Here is a 20,022-nt window from a genome sequence, read left to right as displayed (position 1 = left end):
TGTGACATTGGAGTTAGGGTTTCTGACAAAGGGTTGTTATGACTCTGAAAATAAATTTTTACATACTCTGTACACAAATTGATCAGCCCGATAACAATAAGCGAAAGTGCGCATCTCGACGCCACGGTGCATTATGGGTAGCGGCGTGGTGCATTGTGGGTAGGCTGAATTACCATACGGTCATTGAAAATCGATTGCAACATTTCAACCGCTGTTTTTTTATTTAATGTATTTTGAACATGTACCGCATTTGGTTTACTGACTTTGGGGAGGGGGGGGGGTTGACTTGCAAGCTTTAAGATGTATAGTTACGCAAAGACGTCGCCACTCTAATCTCCGCCATTCAAATGACGGCTAGTTTGGTAGCCTCGCTTTTTTTTTTTTTCTCCACACATGCGCACTTCGCTTATATCTGGATCAATACTTGCCCAACCCTAAAATGTTTCTGATGGAAACAAATTAAAAACAAAACTTTTTATCCAAAACTAAAAAGTTTTTTGAAGTGCAACTTTTGACGAAATGGTTTTGGATAAAAAGTGAAGACGGCATAAAATGACAAAATCAGGACAGGAAAAAAAAAAACACTGCCACCAAAATAAACATAATAGAAGAAAAGACTTCTCAGATCTAATAAAGTTTTATTTTCTTAGAAATGGCCAGTTTCCTGTTTGTCTTTTTTTTTGCCTTCCAAAGAAAGAAAAAAAAAGTGTACCCCCTTTTTTCTCTCCTTTTTTTTTTTAATTCCAACTAGCATCTACATAATGGTTATTGAATACTTCACAATATATTAAGTCTAGATGTTATGGTACATGCATACGATTCAGGCTGCATGAGGAGCCACAGTCACCACGATACACTTGGGGGGGTGCAAATTCAAAAAGGGGGAGGGGGTGGAAGCTGCAGATCGACTCCTGGGGGTCCAGTTAATAAAAACAAAACAAAAAAAAGGGGAGCTCTGACGCATCCTATTGGAACCCTCTCCATAAAACACTGACTGCATCAAACTGTACACGCACACACATTACACACATTTGTACACGAGTGGGCGGAGTGGCCGCACCTGTCAATCAAGCCGAAACACGGAGAGGGTTCTTTAGTGTTTAAACCAGATTCTCTTTCACAGAAAGAAGTTGAGCGCTGGCTCGCCAGGGAGCGTCTGCAGCCGCTTACACGGGGACGGGCGGGAGACGGGACGCTAACCAAAGAAATAATTATAATATATAATAAAATAAAAGACATTCAAATACAGTCAGCTTTTTGCTCGGAAATACAAAACTACATGATAAAGCATTGAAATAAAATCCATTGATCAGAATGTCTTTTTTTTTCTTTTTTCTTTTTTTCTTTAAAAAAAAAAAAGCAGAAGTGCTCCAGACGCACACAAAAGCACGTCCACACGTGCGAGGAATGTCTTTCGTGAAAAGTCTTTCCTCTGCCTCCCCCTAATGGAGCTTTGCCTGAACTTGCTCACCTTTTTTGCGCCGCAGGTCTCAGCGTCTCTATGGGGTTGGGTGCGGGGGGGACGGGCTTCTGCGACGCGTTGACGTGTGTGTGAGAGATCGTGCCGCCCGCCAGTTCGCTACGCCTTCTTGTTCAATTATGTTGCAGCGTGTTGGACTCTATAGGCGGCGCCGAGTCGTACAGAGTGTCCGTGTCGTGCGTGGGCTCGCCCGCTAGCGTGCACGGGTTGGACAACGTGCCTGCGCCGCAGTCGCAGAAAAACCTGCAAGGAGGGGCGCGAACATGTCATGTTAGCAATGCCACACCATTATTTAACAATTATACTTTATGTACACTCTAAAAAGAGAATTGTCAACAAACTTAATTTAATTGCTTCATGTGGTAAAAAAATTTTTTAACCCCATTTTTTTCTTCACAAAAAAAATAAGTGATGGTGGGAGTGTGACTTATTGACGTCTTCCTGTAATTTTGTATTTCGCCAGTAGGGGGAGCTGTTTCGCTAATTCCAGAGTACTACGCCGTAATTGGTCAACTGCTGGTCACATGACATACAGACGCCATGTTACAGAGTTGGCCAAACTAACACGTGTTAAAACTGGAGTCAACAAAACTGCCACTGTTTAAAAGTACTTCTGTTTCACCCCAAATAAGGTTACGCTGTTTCTTTGTTCCCTGACATTTGTGAAGTCTGTCGTCGTCACAATAAGTGGAGAAAATCTAGCGTAACAATGACATTACCAACAAGTGGACATCCCCTCCAAAATTGATGAAAATGACCATGACAAAACGAATTCGGAGGATGCCAAGAGGCTGACACTAAACATGGAAAGAACGGCAACAATTTCTGCCAACAACTTGGCTGTTCATGTGTTTGGGCGCGAATGGAAAAATGGGGGAGGGGGGTGGCATTTAAAATCTTTGAAATTATTATTATTATTTTTTTTTTTTTATGAGGGTTTGCACATTTGTGCAACCACATTATTTACTTTTATTTGTACTTTTTTACTTACTACCCTCAAATAGTTGTTTCCCATTGCATTGGACAGAAACGGAGCATTATAAAGAAGAGGAAGTGGCGCACTCGGCTGGTTGCTCCCAAGCAGTATTTTTTTTTTTTAGTGCCTCTATAGCGTGAACAATTCTAAATCTGCTCAGTCTGTGTTTTGGACGTTTCCTTACCGGTCGTGCCGTATAAACTCCACGTCGTGTCCTTGGTGGCACTTCTTGATGCAGTTGACGCAGATGGCGTTCCGGTCCGTCGTGTTGCAAGTGTGACACCTGCGAGACAAGGCGCCGCCGTCAAGCACGCCAAGCACGCGGTCCACTAAAGGCGGTTCTGTCCTCACCTGTAGAAGTCGTGCATGGGGTAGCTGGTGTAGCTGGAGATCTTGTACAGGCACTGTCCTCGACTCACCGCTTTCTCAATGGCGTCCTGGTTGTTGTTGATTTTATTGTCTGACAATGAGAAGATGATGGCGTTTACTGCATCCATGTTAACCCGTCCCAAAATCCAACAATGACATTTTCATAATGGCTGGCGAGATTTTTTTTGTTTTTTTGAATCATTGCATTTTCATTAATCAACACATTCAACGGAACTAAACATTTTCTGGATACAAAAAGGAAACATTGAGTAGATTGTTTTGTTTTTGGAGGAATCTCAAAAGCTACTTTTCTGAAAAACAAATGTCTAACATGTTTTGTCAGAGCGGGTCACAATTTTTATAGTGTTTTTTTTGTATATACATCATGTCATCTAAAACATGGTTTTCTACAAATTACATCCGAGAAAAAAATAAAAAAATAAAATATATATATATAAAAAATATATATAAAAAATGCCTACATCATGACATTTTTGTAGCTTACTATAAATCATGTCATCTTAAAAAAAAGCCTTATTTTTTTGCGTCAAAATTTGAAATGTTGAAATCTGAACACATTTGAAGTGTTGTAATCCCAATTAAGCATGTTTGTTAAAACAACTTTTCAAATGTTCACCACTTTTAAGGTTTTTCTTTTAATTTTAAACATAAAAAGAATAGAAACAGCTTTGTTTTAAAAATGATAATAATAATTGCAAGGAGCATCCAGGGTCATCAGCATGTGTAAAGCTAAATTAAAAACAGAGAAATGAAGAGCTGCTTAATTGTTTCTAGTGTAAATAAAGTTTTCCCAAATTTCAACAACATCATTTCTTAATTTTATACAGTCGCGACTATTTGTACCTTTCATGGTGACGTTGACGCCCGACGCGAGAAAAAGGCCCCCGAAGCGGTTGTTGAAGATCTGGTTTCCCTCCAGCGTGGCAGTGGCGTGGTTGGTGATCTCGATACCTGGTGGGAGAACGGACGGTTTTCAGTGGGACACTTTTGGACAACGGCGAGGACGCCTTGCGCTTGTTTCGTATTCGTGACCTGCAGCGAAGCCATCAAAGATTCGGTTCTTGCGTAGGATGGGGTGACTGTTGGTGCTGATCAGCACGCCGGCCTGAGCGTTGCGGAAGATGTCGTTTTCCTCCAGCAGGCCTGAAAGCACGCACGCACGTGCGTGACAAAGGGTCCGAGGTCTGCGCGTGCGTGCAAATCCCGTCGCATACCTCTGCCCCCGTTGAATATGCAAATGCCGCCGTCTCTGCCGTCGTGTATCTTGTTGCGCCTCAGCGTGGGGTTGCTGTCCGTCTTGATCCACACGCCCGCCATGGCGTTGTCGAAGATCTCGTTGTCCTCGATGAAGCCCAGACCTAGCGCGTCGCACGCACGCACGCACGCACCGGGGTCAGACACGCAATTTGTTTGTGTGTGCTCAAAACAGATGTTGCGGGGATGCTTCAAGCGCACCTGAGTTGTAGACCAAAATGCCGCCATTTTGTCCGCCCCAGATCTTGTTGCGCCGGATCTTTGGGTTGCTGCCCGTCCTGGCAACCACAAACAAAATCGCATCACGTTGTATTAACATATGGCGAGCTACAGACACAACCGACAGAGCTGCAAAACGGTTTGTGATTGCCTCCAGATGCCAGCAAAACACTTATTTCTTAATAGACTATGGAGGACCAAAACGGACAAAATTAAAAGATAAATAAATGACTTAAGTGAGAAAAATTAAATGCAAAAAAATACATATAAATAAAAAACCAAGACAAAATATACCAAAAATAAATACATAAAGTAAAAATAAATATAAAAAAATAAAAATAAATGTCAAAATATAAATAAAATTAAATAAATGTTATTCAAATGAGAGGGCGGTCCTAAGCGTGTTTTGGGTTGGATTCCGCCGATGGAAACGGCCTTTCAATGGTCGAGTGAGCGGGCCGGCAAACAAGGAAGTCTCGCCGGCTTGCATTGGCGAGCTCCAACAATCTTGTCCACTGTCACCACAACTTGCGACTTGACTTGCTCGACAACAGTCTCCACGCAAGCCGAAGACACGTTTAGGACTGCCCCCTCATTTGAATAATTTGTCCTGGCAGAGCATCTGCAGCATGAAATGAATAAATGTGAGAGCATTGTGTTTTTATTTGTTTATTGATATTTAATTCTATTTTTGTATTTATTTCACCATTTATTTACATTTTTTGAATCTCGTTAATTTTTTTGTATTTCATTTTTTAATTCGATTTTTATTTTCACATTAAGTCATTTATTTTATTTATTAATGTTGGCTGTTTTGGTCCTCCTTAATAGACAGGGTGAGGGCATTAAATAAAGTTGTCCTCTCATTTCAACAACGCCACGAGGTGGCGCCAAAGCAACATTTTTATGTGCGACAGATACAGATAAGGAACGAAGGCGCTCACATCGACACACACAATCCCACACTGACTCGAAACCTTAATTTGAACCCTGGTTTGAACCCATAAAACCAAACACTCGCCTTGAAACACGACATAAGTCGGATAAGTGGACTACAAAAATGGCGGGGATTTGACCTCTAGCCCCGTGTCCAGCGGCAGCCATTTTACCCACTCAGTCATCCAATCTATCTTGTGAATTAATATTGTACATAAGGTCATGTGTGACACTTTGTATTACTTTGAAAGTGTGTGCCTACTGTTGCCCCCCCCCCCCACTTGTATATATTTGAAGCTTACCTTATTTGTACGCCGGAGTACATGTGATTGTAGATGTCGTTGTCCTCTAGCACGCCGTGGCCGTTGTCGTAGAAATACACGCCCACCTACGACGACACGACAAATGGCCACACCATGAAACCAACCGCACACCCCGACTACAAATACAGGCTGTCGTGGGATACGGATGTCAAGTCAAGATGGCCGCACCGTGAAACCAGTGGCTGTTGCAGACCACCACTTACATTTCCTCATTCCTTCTCAAAGCACAAATCGAGTGGCGCGGTTGTTACTGCACTTTGCCAAACCCACGTTGACTTAATTAAGCTTAAACTACTACAGCACATTACAAGGTTTTTAAACTTTTCAGGCTCCTCTCTCTCTTTTAATACATCCATTTATATACTTTTTTTTCCTCACATAGTCCATCTGCAATCGTGAATAGTAACAGTTGCATGTTTGTGGCACCTGTTTGCCGCTGTGGATGCGGTTCTTGCGGAGGACAGGTGTGCTCCCCGTTGTCACCCAGACGCCGGCCAGCGTGTTGCTGTACACCTCGTTCTCCTCGATCACACCTTGGCCCTTTTCGTGCTGCCGGTCAGTCACAACATTGAGCGATAAAACAAAAAAGAAACAGGAAAAAAAGAAGACGTCACATTTACCACATATATGCCGCCATGCTGGCCGTCGTGGATCTTGTTGTGGCGCACGATGGGACAGCTGTTGGTCCGGATCTGGATTCCCGCCAGGGCGTTACCGTAGATGTCGTTGCTCTCTATTAAACCCCGCCCATCGCCGAATATGTACACGCCTCCCTGGTTGCCGTTGAAGATGGCGTTGCCTCTGTTTGTGACCAAAAGTTAAAACGTCGCCGTGGCAACACACACCGCAGTGTTTGTGTGTTGGATGTGCGCTCGGGCGCCCCTGCCCTCGCTTACCGTATCGTGGGGTCACTGTTGGACGTGATCCACACGCCGGCAAAGTTGTTGGCGTAAATCTTGTTCTCAATAAACTGCCCCCGCCCCTTCTCGTGCACATAGATGCCACCCGTCTGGCCGTGGTGGATCTCGCAGCGCACCACCGTGGGGTTGGCGTACGCCTTCACCTCGAAGCCGGCGATGCGGTTCCGGTGGATGTTGCAGTTCTCAAAGTAGCCCTGAAAGCGCACACACACCCATAAAATGATCACTTTGGCAAGGGCTGGCGCCCCCTGGTGTACACAATGTAATATGATCCTTCATGAATTAACGGGCTTAGCAGTCCAAATGCTTTCAAAGACAAACACCGGAACCCTTTCAGCTCTGTCATATTCTTCTCTCAACAAAATTACCCTAATTGATCATTTGAAATTGGGGGAACTGACAGGCTGGAAAAATTGTCATTTGATTTAAATAGAAAGCAATATGATGTGGACATGAATATTTTTGAAATAGCCCTTGCAATGAGTTGATCATGTTTGCCAGCGAGGACTTTAAAAAAAGCTGAAGCTAATCAAGTCACAGGTTGGAAAATTGTCTAAATATAGCAACCAAATCACTTAAGTTGGAAACACTAAGCGGTGCATATCAGCACGGGGTCGCTTTTAAACTGCTAAAGCCTTGATACAAATCTATTTAAAAAATTGTCCTGATGAAGACAATACAAAAACAAAATTTGCCAGGCTTAACGTTTGCGTTTGTTTACCATGCCGTGATCGAACGTGAACACGCCGACGTCTCTCCCGTGGTGGATGTGGTTGCGTCTGATGATGGGGTTCCCGTGGTTCTTTACCCAAATGCCCGCCAGTGCATTGTTGCTGATCTCGTTGTCTTCGTAAATGCCCTGAAACCACGCGTTACGTGCGCGTTAGCAATCGCCGGCATTTGTTGTTGTTGCCCTGGACGGCTGAGGAGCGCGCTTACCTGCGCGTGATCCGTGATGTAGAGGCCCACGTTTTCGCAGTCGCTGATGTTACAGTGCTTAATGGTCGGGCACGCTCCCTGGCCGCTCACGCACACGGCAGAACCCACTGAAACGCAACGGCAGCAAGATTACGTATCACACCCAGATAAGACTTTGAAATGATCTTCGCGGGATTTTCGAGAGAGAGCATCGCTGCCGACTACTTTTCAAGATGCATTGCGGGATACATTTAGTGGCTCGAGTGTTTCCGAGCAGACGGGCAAAACGTACCTGTGCACGTGGAGCGTATGATGCAGTGGTCGATGTTGGGACTGCAGTTGACGGTGATCTCCAGACAGTGGTGCGCGTTGTGGTGCTGCGCCGACTTGTCGTCGGGGTTAAACTAAAGGGAGCGCAGAGTGTTACGATCGCTCCAAATGCAATAGACTGCTTTTAAAAAATTACACTCTGAATAAGGAGTCAGTGAAGAAAGAGGATTGTAAGGAAGTTTACGCCTCTCGCCTTTATGGTCATGTAGCCGACGTAAGCGTCCTCCGAGCCCTCCATGAAGACGAACGTGGAATCTCTGGTGTTCTCGATCACCACCTTGTCCGCCACTTTACCAGGCGCTGGGGGCGACAACCAAGAGGCACGATTCTGTCCCGCGGTCAAGCTCGTAATTCTAATTAAGTTCCCCCTTTGAAAATGAAGTGAAATGACTTTCATCTATTCCAGCCCCCCCCCCCCCAAAACATTATTTTTTTTGTTACAAGTTTTTAACAAATAAATATTGCACTGTATTGCAAAATATAAAAACAGAAACAAAAGAATGCATTAAAAACAAACATTTCGTGAAGTGTATTCTAAAGCGACTGTATTCATGCGTTGCCGTGTGCATTTAAGAGGAAAGGGGGCGTGGCCTCATTAACGACATCAGGAGCCCAGAGTCAGTTGGGTTCTTTTATACTACGTATTGGCATTTGCTCCGTGCGAGTATTTTCATTTTTTTCTTTGGCCGCTTGTCACGTTCAATAAATGAGAGATAGCTCGTAACTGGGCCGCACCACATGTCAACACGCCTGTTGCTGCTCACCTGCACCAATCATGGTAATGGGAGACTCGATGTAGATCCACTCGTCCGTGTAGATGCCCGAGTGGACAAAAATCATGCCTTCAAAGTGGGCCTCTTGCACGCCGCCCAGCGCATCTTCAATGGTGTCGTAGTACTGAGAAGAAAAAATAAATAAATAAGAAAACACGTTAGTCAAAAGTATTGGGACGCTAGCTAAAAACACCACCAAGCCCAAACTTGACTCACCAGCATGTTCTCCCTGCCCTTGTACCTGCCCGGGTTGCTGTAGAAGTGCTCGGCGAAGCCTGGCTTGACGTGGGCACCTTTGTACTGAATCACAACACAACACACACTATGTGTCAATAAATTATTGTTGTTGTGCAGTTCTGACTTTGAAATGCTGCTAATGAATGCGTTTAGCGCGACAGCCAATTCTAAGTGACAATAACAATGACAATGTTACCTACTAAGGCGAAAGGCCCCAAAAGCCAAGGAAGTGCATAGCAGGCAAAGCCGCGGTATTAACAAATGCAGCTCGCTGCGGCGGCTAGCACGCGCAACAAGGAAGCGAAAGGATGTTACATGGAAGTCATTGATTGAGAACGTTTGCAATCCTGTTAAGGATTATTGATTCGATCAGGCAGTTGGCCTGTTGTGCGCTCGTCATTGAACTTTACAAACAGCTCGCTCAACTCTTATATTCTATTCGTTCACGTTGAACATTACAAAGCAGTTACAAGGTTGATTATTCAACTGTTATGCACCACTGCGGTTGTTTTTACGAAGCGTTCTTGAAGCCGACGCAACACGTTCAGTACATCAAAGTACGCTCCACAGACACCACCCCGCTTGCGAACGTACCAGAGAGGCTGTTCCTGTCGTAAATTGCTGGCATGTCATTATTTTTGGCACTTTTTTTTACTGTAGTAATCATTATTTATTTATTTTTTGTCAGCACTCACTGTCTCACACAAGGTGCAAATCAGCATGTTGTTGTTTTTTTGCCATTATTTGCAACTCCCCCGAAAAGGTCTGAATAAGTCTCGTCCCCAGCTTTGAATTTTTAAATCCTCAAAAAAAGGCTCCTCGTATGACAGAATAAGACCGAGAACAACTTACCAGCTGTTGAAAGCTCTCCTTCCAGGGGTTGGGGTGTTCGTGCTCTTCAGGACTGACCTGATAGAAGCGTCCCGGCTCAGGGTGCATCATGGGACGCGTGTACTCAAACACCTCCATGTACAGACGCTTCCTGAAAAACAACAACAAGCGTCAGCTCCCTGCATTATTCAGACGAGCCTTCGGCTTTATCGGCTGACCAGAGTATGGGGTCGTTGGCAAGCTGGCTGAAGCGCTTGCAGACGCACGCCGCCCGGCACAGATCCTGCTCCAGCAAGTAGGAGAAGATCTTCAGAACCACCTCGTCGGGAAGTTTCTGCTGCAGATACTGTTCTGCTGGCGCTGCTGAAAAAAAATCACCACAACGACATGTCAGAAGCGGAGGACAAAAACGCCGGCAGTGGCGCAAATGAAAGAAATCAAATTAAAGAACACAAACCTGGCAAGTCGTGGCTCTTACCGGACACACGCGCCCGCTTGGGCCGATGGCCGAAGGCCTCTGTGGAGGACGTGGACGCTCCCTGCAGAGAAAGACAGTCCAGCTCACTACACTGAGACGCACACACACGCACACAAATACGCTGCGACGAAAAAGATCAAACCTCCATCAGGCCCTTGCTGGGGCAAGCGGAGGCAGCGGCGGAGGCTGCGGCGCTCCTCTTGGGGAGCAGTGTCTTGCGTCGGAGTTGGTACGGACTGTTCTGAGCTCCTGGCCCAGACTCCTCAATCGCCATCTCTGCTGCGGCTGCTGCAGGGGCCTCCTCATCTACACACATCATCAATATATTTATAGCACACACACACACACATTGAGTGGAACAAAAGGTGCGGTGCAGAACATGAACTGCAGTGTTTAATAATGACTAAACGAGCATTTTAGCGTGGGGCTCCCATACACGACTGACAGTTGCTCATGTAAAGGTAGACAATGGCTGGTCGTGATTAATAACGCAGTAATGGGGTGTATAACACACATTTTTAAATTTTGCTGCTGTGTAAGCAGTGGCATTGCGATGCAGTCCAACAAAAACGGGCCTCGCGATTGAAGGAAGGACGCGAGGCTAAAAGGCTCTAAAAAGCCAAGTGCGTAGCAGGCAAATCCGCGGTGTAAACAAATGCAGCTAGCTGTGGCGGCTAGCACGCTCAACAAGGAAGGAAGCGAGCAAGCAAAAGGGGGCAACAAAGTCTCCCAACCGCCAGACAAAATGGACACAGCCAAAACAGCAGCAAAGGCGCAGGCATTCGTGCCCGTGCGGCGGTTTTGGCGCAGTGCTAGCCGAGCGTCGTCGCCCCAATGACGGCCACTTAATGTTTTTGTTCCACCCCAAAGATGGCAGTGCTGCGGGACGCCGCAGATTTACATCCTCGGAATCGTTAGTGACAGCTGGGAATGCGGCGAGACACACAGCGGAGGGGAGAAAAAACCATGGCGAGGGTGTCCGGAAAGGACAGCCCCCTTCCTCCCCCCGGCACAAGCCGAGATAAGAAGGCCGATATCGGCTGTGAAACGTCGGCCGTCTGGCTGCTACGCATTACGGAGACAACCCCCCCAACCTTCCGCTAGCTTGTAGCCTGGCCGCGCTACAGTCAAGCCAAACAAAGCGCGGCCTGGCCTAGGCTACACACAGTGAAGCCTCGGCGTTTCCTACTCGGGCCGGGCGGCGCTCGGGCACCAGCGCCGGGCCCGTCTCGGGGAGGGCTCGCTGTCCCGCTCGATTGGGCTCTCAAGCCCACCGCGAGGCCTTGGCTTACCTCTGTCAACGTTGTTCCGCTCGGGCTGCACCGGGCGCGGCCTCGACACTCGCCTGGGTCTCCGGTTGGTGGCTCTGACGGAGTTCATCTGGGGAGTTGGTCGCTGGTTAAACACACGGAGCTGTCCTCGAGCCGAGACGCGTCTAAATTTAACCCTCAGCCTTGTACTAGCGCCCGGGCGGCCTCTCTCCGGTTACAGCGAGACAACTGCGACAGAGAACCCGCTGGTATTTGGGGTGTAATTGGCTGTTTTTCTCCGCCGTGTTCCTGCTTCCCCCCGTAACGCCGCTCGAGCCAGCTCCGTCTCCGTCTGTAGCAGGAGGAGCCATTAACTCACACGGGAAACAATCGCGAGAAAAAAAGAAGAGCCATGTCTTTTTTGGCCAATCACGGCGAAGCTTTCATATTTCTCTCCCTCGCCGGCCAATAGGGTGACACCTAACAAAGAAGCCTCTTGTAGCCTTTCTGTTGGCGTTTACAAGCAACCAGCCGGCGCATTGACAAATGCAGGTAAATACAGTACAGTACAGTACATACACTAATGCTTCTTAATTTTATTTTTAAAGGGCGATTCAGTAAATGTACATCATTTAAATTGCAATAGACTTAATGACGCAGCGTGTAGTGCAACTCATTTATCTTCGTGAGATAGCATACTGCGTCACACTACTGACTTTAAAATCGATAATTTAATTTCCGGTTTCTTCTAGTGACATATATATATATTTTTTAAATTCATTCATTAAAACACATTTTGAATTAGAACAAAAGCAAATAGAGTTTGTTGCATTAATAAATGTTTATTAATTCATCCTAAACGAAGACTAGGAAAACAATCGTGACGTCTTTAATTGGTAATGACCCTACGAAATACGTCGGGAAAATGTCATTTAGCCAATTATCTATTTTTTGGTCGATTAATTAATGTCCTAAACGTTTACATGTTCACCTTTAAATTGGAATGTGTCCCCCCCATACTGCACTGTATCGATCAAATTGCAGACTTCTCGTATTCTTTTTGACCACTTGGGGTCGACATTTAGCCGCTGGAACGTTTACCACATTTGAGCACGATAATAAACATGAAATATTAAATTAATAACTCTGTAACAGGGCCAATAAAAAATGAGCAAGAATACATTATTACGTACGGTACTAGTAACTGAGAGAGTGGTGTCAAATGTCCAGCAGATGGCAGTACACACAAATTGCAAAATACTGTCCACCTGTCCATGCACTATAAAACGCTTTCATCGTCTCGGGCAAGCTCTTGTTTTCCACATCTTTTTTTTTTTTTCATAATTAAGTTAAAATTTTTAAAATAATGCCATGTAATTCATTTAATTGAACCGTTGCACTCAGTTGATGGTGCTCGGATGTGTTAAGAAATAAAGATGTATTACCTATAAAGGTAACGTTTTTACCTTTACTGTTGCTTTCTTGACCTTTTACACAATTAGTAACAGAAACATGCTAACATGTACTAAGACAATAAAAGGTAAAATTTTTAACATTCCTATTTATAATACAAGTCAAGGCAACTGCTTAATAAGACCCAAATAAAGTCGCTCATGAAACATGGGCAGCAGGAAGAGCAATGCTGCTATCTAGTGGCCGTTTTTAGGTATTGCTGGAATTAATCTATTCCGTGTCGTGTACCGTGCAGTGCAGTAGTATCGTGTAGTTTGGCTCACGGTGCTCAAGTCTCACGAGATTTGCCGTCGTCACGCGTGATGTTGGCAATTTAGGGGCGTTGCTCTTCATCATCTTGTGTTGATCCTTGCAGCGGTAGCCCTGAAAATCTGGGTTGTAACTGTGTGTGCGTGCGTGTGCGTGCGTGCGTGCGTGTGCGAGAATGCTGCTGTAAGGAAGGGAAAAAAACAGCTGAAATTGGTGTGGTCACTTTGTCCTTGAATGCCTCGGAGGCTGTGAAGGATAGCTTGGCTTCAAGATAACGACAGCTCTCACACGCACAAGAACACGCGCACGCAACTGGCACATACATGGTTAGAGAAAGCATCTTTATAAAGGCTAGAAGTACAACAGAACATATAAAAAACACAATGATGATAATCATTATTATTCAAGGTTGTATGCAAATATGAATACTAAGTGTGTAATTATATTTGTTGTCATAGTTTTGTTCATGTTTATGCCTCCAAATGGTTGAATTCGTTTGGCACCGCAACAGAGTTTGTAATTTGCAGACTATCAACTAAGAACGGCTGTTAAGATGTTTTTTCTTTTTGACAGCAGGAGCACACAGCAATGTTTGTAAATTACTAGCTAGCAACTAAACCTGGCTTTGGTCTTGACGTTTTTCTTTTGAGGGGTAGATTTTGGTGAGTGCAATAAAGTTTGTAATTCGGTAGCTGGCATTGTAAAGCGCTGTTTGTTATTAGGGTGTGAACGGATAAAGGGGGTGCACCAACTCTGACCCCTGACACTACTAGCTAGCCTTTTTTTTTTTGTGACGTATGAGAGGTGCGGCATCTCTGACCCCAGACTTAACTTGCATAGAATTTTTGTTGTTGCTTTTTTCTGTTGTCTGTCAAGATGACAAAAGGGTTTCGGTGGCATTAAAAAGCTGATTTAGTGTATAGTTGCTCCACCTAGTGGTGAGTTTGTGTCTCATGTGTCAAAATTGAAGGCAAATCATCCCAAGTCTTGTCGAAAAAAAAATGTTCAAAAAAAGTCGTCATCGCGTCACCGGACCGCCAAGGCGTGGCGAATGTCGTATCGTCATCTGTCGGCGCGGCCGGTTGCCATCAAACACATGTTGACGCTCTTGGGCGTGGCCCACGCCGGCTGCTGGCACGACGAGCTGTCGGCGCGGTAGCCGTGCGCGCGCGCCTTGCACAGGCCGAAGCGCGCCGCCAGCAGGACAAAGTCGCGGCGGAAGGCGCGCGTGAAAAAAGCGTAGAGGAAGGGGTTGGCGCACGAGTTGATGGGGTAGAAGAGCACCAGGAGCAGCTTGGCGTCCGACACGGTGATGAGCGGTCGCTTGAGCGCCGCCGACACGGCGAAGAGGGAAATGGGCGCCATGCACAGGAAGTCGGTGAACACCAGCACGGCCATGCGTTGCGCCACGCGGGCGTCGGCGCGGGCCAGCGCGCCCGACGGGTGGCGCACCGCCAGGTAGATGCTGAGGTAGCAGGCGCACACGCAGGTGAAGGCGGCCATGTTGAGCAGAAGCAGAGACACCACGTAGACCTGAGACCACACCGAGTCCACGTCCATCGGCAGGCAGATGCTCACCTGCCCCAAGGACACTTGATTAGGGACACCATCCAGTGGGCACATTTATTTTTGCTCCGAAACGGAAATTAAAATCTAATAAAAAAAATTTTTTTATAGTATATTTAAAAAAAAGAAGAGAGAATGAATACAATTTTTACTAGATAACACTTTTTTAATTTGTCTATAAAAATGGACATCATAGTTCTATTTTTTTGTGATAAAATGTATAAAGACATTTACAGATAAAAGTTTTACTCTCAAAATAATAATAAAATACATTTTGAAGAAAATAAATTTTATAAAATGGGGTATATAATGAAAAAAAAGACAAAAAAAACAACATTTTAAAGCAGTTTTTCTCAATGTTTTTTTTTGCTACGCTTGCCAATTAAGAACATATTTTTTGCACCCACCCCAAAAGCTACCTTTTGCAATTATAAATAGTATAAGTATAGTAAAGAGCGCACAACTGCCACCTACTGTAGTGGATGTGCAATTACACTTTAGTCTAAGTAATAGTAGTAATCATTACAAAATAGCACCACAAAATACAACCACGACATTAAACACGTTGCAACATTCAGCTGTCAATCAAAAGTGAGCGCAATTATCTCTTATCATGCATGGATGCCGAGTGTACCTAATGAAGTGGCCTTTGTGTGTGTGTGCGTGCGTGTGCCTGACCTTGCTGTAGCTGCTGACGCCCATGGTGGGCATGGTCGCGGCGAGGCAGGAGAAGATCCAACCGGCCGTCATGACCGCACAGGCGTGCCTCAGACGGAACTTGCGGTCCAGGCGCAGAGCGTGCGTGATGGTGTGCCAGCGCTCCAGCGTGATGGCCGTCAGCGTGAACACCGACAGCTCGCTGGCGAACACCTGACACGCGCGCACATTTCGGAACGCGGGTGAATAGAAATGCCATGAATTCATTGCAACCTTAAAAAAAAAAAAGAAGATTTTTTTTTGTTTGTTTTGTTTTCTCACGGTGAAGAATCCGGCGGCCCCGCACCCCAGGCCCGTCTGCCAGTCGATGGCGTGGTTGTGGTAGTGCCCCCGGGTCAGCGCGTCCATGGCGGCGATGACCAGGAGGTACACGCCCATGCACAGGTCAGCGAAGGCCAGGTGGCACATGAGGAAGCGCGGCACCGTCAGCTTGGACGCGCTGCCTGGAAGGAGCGCATACGGCGGCACAGTTCGTCAGGGGACACGCAGCAAACAACAACAATGCTGCTCTTGACACCTTGCAAAGGAGCTCCTGCCGGAGAAGCCAAACACTGACTCCATACCGGTTAGTAAGTTGTTGACATTCATTCAATTTAGACAATCCTTTCAGTACACAGTTACATTTATAAATAGATTAACAAGATGTACAGATGCAATCATTTTGTCAATTAATAAGAACACACAGTTAATAACATTAGAATGTAAAAAAAAAAAAACACATTGAGGGGAAAAATACTGAAATCAAATGTGAAGCATTGTTTTTCCTTCACTTTTGTTGCATTTCATCTTCATAATTTTTTTTTCCTTTTCCACCATACTCACCCAATTTTTTTTTAACGACTTCATGCTTTAATTATGCGCTTCTCACTAATGATACCTGAGCTCCCCCTAGTGGTACATGAAAGAAACACTACATGAAATGTCAAATCGTATGTAACGTTCCATTTGATCATTTATTTTCAAATATTGATTTTTATATAACTTATGCATTTTTAAAAATTCACATGATTATATATTTAAGATCAAACTGTAGCTTTATGTATTTTAATATTAGTTATCATGGTGGCACTTGGAAAGATATTTGGAGTAAAAGATTGAGAACCACTGCATCATCCGCTTCCTCTTCTTAAAGCTGCTGAATGTAGAAAATTGAATTTCAAATCGCTACTGCCACCTGTGGCCGAAAAATGAAACTGCACACTCCCTTCTTCACGTACACAATGCGCACATGGCGTCTCAGCCATGAAATAAAAATAAATAAAATGAGATCGTAAGTATATTTTTTGGGCAAATTGTTACATAGAGAAATTTTAACACTCAATTTCTCAGGATTCGGGAAAAAAATATTTGGCCAAACCCCAGCACCAAAAACAGAAAATGGAAGCCCGAAACAAGCCCTGCGATTGGCTGGCAACCAGTTCAGGGTGTACCCCGCCTACTGCCTGAAGCCAGCTGGGATAGGCTCCAGCAACCCCCGCGACCCTTGTGAGGACAAGCGGTACAGAAAATGGATGGATGGATGGATGGAAGCACGAAACACAGTTCTTTGCCGCCATCTAGTGGTAGAGTGTCTGAAGTTCACTCCAATATCAATATACGTACGTTATATTTACATGATAGTTATATTTATCCGCACAGTACGTATGCATAAATCCACTAATGCGTGCTGAGCTACATCCGCAATAAAAGGCGTCACCTAGCAAGACGAGCAGCACCAGCACGTTTCCGAGCAGAGCCAGCACGGACACCACCCAGATGAGGGCCCGCAGCGGCGTGGCGCTCATGATGTCCTCGCAGGGGTTGAAGTCGTCGGGGGCCGGGTCGCAGGTGGTGTTGTCGCTCCCCAAGCAGTGGTCCCAGTAAAAACCCTTTTCCTCGCGGATTCCCGGCAGCGAGCACATGGGATCGGCGGAGCTAAAAATAACACGGCGGCAGAAAATAGCTTCTTTGTGAGCACAACGGCAAAAGGCGACGCAAGTGGGAATTGCCATGAAAAGTTATGAATAGGAATCGACAAACCAGAATAGACGCTTTGATGCGATCTCTTTGCGTCAAAAAACGCAGCCTCAAACAAAAAACACGAGTCAAAGAAGCTCGCTTAGCTTAGCTTATCCAAAACAACAAACGACTATTTATTCCATGATTGCTTATTTAGTCATTAATCGTCCTACCCGTTTCTGTCCACGGGTCGGAAGATGCAGCAGTGCGACGGGTAGGTGACGTTGGCCTCCCGCAGCCTGGCGAAGGCTCGCTGAGGAGGAAGTTCCTTCAGGTGCACCGCCGACTTGGCGATCAGACTTTGGAGGTTGCCCAAAATGGCGTCCGGCAGCGAGCTCAGCGACGTTTGCGAGATGTCGCTAAAAAGCGTAGGAGGCACACGAATTTAATCGGAACCAAACACTGTCGTACCTTGACTTACGAGCGCCCCGATGTCGTTTGGCAAGATGGCGGCAGCGAATGTCACAACATCCGTCGGTTCACGTGGTTACCTCGCAGTGAAAACATGTTTTTTGTATGTTTTTTTTTTTGCCGTGAATATTGACGCCCTACCAAAAAGTTGTATGTAATTGCATATAGTTGCCACAAGATGGCAAAATCCTGCAGCTAGCATCAAGTAGTGAAATGATTCAACACAAACAAACCACCTTCACATGAGGCTAATCGGTGTAGCTAGCTTAACTGGTAACATGCTACCACAAAGAATATATGGGAGGGGGGAGGGGGGAGGGGGGCAATTAAGAAAAACAGCTTACTTTTTTCTACATTCTATTTTATTAATGAATTACTGCATGTGATTATACAGTATAATACTTTATGGTACTATTTTTCTAAATGGATTGTAATTTGAATTCAAAGCACGCTCAACGGAACTTGTAAGTCAAGGTAACCCTGTGGATTTTTCTTTTCTTTTTTTTCAAATGTATATATATTGACTTGGATGAATCACGCTTACAGTAAGACCAGCTCACTGGAACCCGCGAAGGCGTTTGGATGGATGTGACTAAGTTGCCGGTTGCCTTTCAGCGACCTCACAGACAGAGCGAGAGAAATGTTCCAATGATTCATTTTGCGTTTTGCAAAAAAAAAAAAACGCAGCAGACTCGCGACTCACAATCTGTGCATCTTCGTGCCGTTGAAGGCGTCTCTCGCCACCGTCTTGATGCCGTTCCTGGTCAGCAGTCTGTCGCCGTCAACAAAAAAACGTTTCATATTTTATCATATAGCCGCAATTTGAGGAAATAAAAGTCAGAAAAAATGATAATGCTTGAATATGAAATGAATAATAAGCGTAACGTCTCACATGTCGCCGACGGCTTGCGTGCAAACGCCGTTGAAGGCGTTGGCGGGCACCTCCTGTATGTGGCTGTTATCGTGCAGGTTGCTAGGGCAACGCGAAATGCATGGAACCCGTATTCAAATACGCGCGGTGTGCGTACGTGCAAAAGCGTGTTGGTGCGCTTACAGTAGCAAGTTGTCGACGGCCGAGTGCATCTTGGAGAAATCAGGCAAGGCGGCGATTCCCGTGTGGGAGATGATTCTGGAAAAGTCAACACCACAAATAACTACAAATACTTTCTTGTTACAGTACTTGAGTAGGTTTTTCAGGCGTCTGTACTTTTTATGACCAGTTTTTTTTTTTTTTTACTTTTACTCCCTACATTTGGTAACAGATAAATGACTTTCTTCATCGGCGTTTTACCTTTTTTTTTTTTTTTACCTCTCCGGATGACAACATGACATCAATAGAAAGACTGAACTGCGATTGAGATCTTGGGGGTTCTTATAAATCAGAACAAATATGAGTCTTAGTCCTGGTAAAGTATTTGGGAAAGTAAAATCCAGGTTGGGTTCTTTATAATCCAAGTTCAGTAACTATTGTGACTCGCTAGCTAACTAACAAACTTGCCAGTTAGCATTATTTTCCTACTAATCTGGTGTGTTATTGCCTCCAATGCGAGCAGATTGTTAAATGTAAAAGAAAAGTTAGTGAAAATAAAGTGCAGTCTTTCCCCCCCCCCCCAATCATTTTACTCGCTATTGAACCAGCGAGCTAACCAACAAAATGGCAGGTTAGCTTTTTTTGTTGTTGTAATCATTCTATCTGGTGGGCCACTGCTACAATTAGCCCCATGTAGCGCAAACTCAAACTCTGACTCACTAGCTAGCCAGCTAGCCAGCTAGCCAGCTAGCCAGCTAGCCAGCTAGCCAGCTAGCCAGCTAGCCAGCTAGCCAACAAACAAAATGGGCAGATACCATTTCATTTAACAATTGTAATATTTGATGTTGGTTCTATATTATGTAATAATTTTTTTTACCATCAAATATGTATTAATTGAGCTTAGTGGTAAAACTAAAAGTTAATAAAAGAGAAAAACGACTTCATGTGCAAAGGTTGTGCCAAGTTATGAAAAAACGTATTGTCGATATTTGACGGTAAAAAAAAACATTTCTTTCCTTTTTGTACTTCAATACATTTGAATGGTCTTTTGTTTTAATGTTACTTAAGGACAGGAGTTGAATCAGTACTTCCACATTTTTGTTTGTTTCACAATATAAACAAACACGTGCTCAAGTACGACAGTAGTGAGTACTTCCGAGCACTTGGTGAAATGAACGGCAACTCACAGACGTTGCAGCTTGACGAGGTCCTTGAAGGCATCACTGTGGATGTACGTCAGATGTTTGGACTTGGTGATGATCC

General features: G+C 44.9%; 2 protein-coding genes and 1 long non-coding RNA gene across 4 annotated transcripts in view; 1 reads left to right on the top strand and 2 right to left on the bottom strand.

The window, feature by feature from the left end:
- Positions 1–618: 618 nt before the first annotated feature.
- On the bottom strand, positions 619–11,696 carry fbxo11b (F-box protein 11b). Of its 2 annotated transcripts, none has more exons than XM_086065008.1 (22): positions 11,358–11,696; positions 10,208–10,371; positions 10,045–10,126; positions 9,806–9,950; positions 9,609–9,738; positions 8,736–8,819; positions 8,511–8,643; positions 7,940–8,046; positions 7,709–7,820; positions 7,438–7,544; positions 7,220–7,357; positions 6,475–6,692; positions 6,199–6,379; positions 6,005–6,127; positions 5,558–5,643; positions 4,302–4,378; positions 4,061–4,204; positions 3,879–3,989; positions 3,690–3,797; positions 2,808–2,916; positions 2,641–2,739; positions 619–1,723 (listed from the first exon to the last, which is right to left on the bottom strand). In XM_086065008.1, the coding sequence occupies exons 1-22, from the start codon at positions 11,443–11,445 to the stop codon at positions 1,594–1,596; spliced, it is 2,676 nt and encodes an 891-aa protein (XP_085921134.1). In that variant the 5' UTR covers positions 11,446–11,696; the 3' UTR covers positions 619–1,593. The 2 variants fall into 2 exon arrangements, with proteins under 2 accessions (XP_085921134.1, XP_085921135.1); XM_086065009.1 differs by having other exon boundaries at positions 9,806–9,947.
- The window catches only part of LOC147156362 (uncharacterized), a 23,853-nt gene continuing 14,823 nt past the window's right edge, over positions 10,993–20,022 (top strand). The window contains exons 1-3 of the long non-coding RNA XR_015091811.1: positions 10,993–11,867; positions 15,292–15,502; positions 15,589–15,885. This is a non-coding gene — a long non-coding RNA (uncharacterized LOC147156362). The remainder of the gene's footprint in view (positions 11,868–15,291; positions 15,503–15,588; positions 15,886–20,022) is intronic.
- The window catches only part of fshr (follicle stimulating hormone receptor), a 9,605-nt gene continuing 2,518 nt past the window's right edge, over positions 12,936–20,022 (bottom strand). Inside the window, exons 5-14 of the mRNA XM_086065010.1 lie at positions 19,947–20,021; positions 18,784–18,858; positions 18,622–18,702; positions 18,433–18,501; positions 18,274–18,348; positions 17,492–17,677; positions 17,017–17,234; positions 15,582–15,763; positions 15,282–15,473; positions 12,936–14,615 (exon numbers count right to left, since the gene is read on the bottom strand). Of these exons, the coding sequence (XP_085921136.1) occupies positions 14,100–14,615; positions 15,282–15,473; positions 15,582–15,763; positions 17,017–17,234; positions 17,492–17,677; positions 18,274–18,348; positions 18,433–18,501; positions 18,622–18,702; positions 18,784–18,858; positions 19,947–20,021 (1,669 nt within the window). The 3' untranslated portion in view covers positions 12,936–14,099. The remainder of the gene's footprint in view (positions 14,616–15,281; positions 15,474–15,581; positions 15,764–17,016; positions 17,235–17,491; positions 17,678–18,273; positions 18,349–18,432; positions 18,502–18,621; positions 18,703–18,783; positions 18,859–19,946; position 20,022) is intronic.

This window comes from Leptonotus elevatus, chromosome 20 (genome assembly GCF_054856555.1).
Source record: "Leptonotus elevatus isolate MCC_2025b chromosome 20, RoL_Lele_1.0, whole genome shotgun sequence".
Taxonomy (NCBI): domain Eukaryota; kingdom Metazoa; phylum Chordata; class Actinopteri; order Syngnathiformes; family Syngnathidae; genus Leptonotus; species Leptonotus elevatus.
This window is presented reverse-complemented; position numbering and strand designations above follow the sequence as displayed.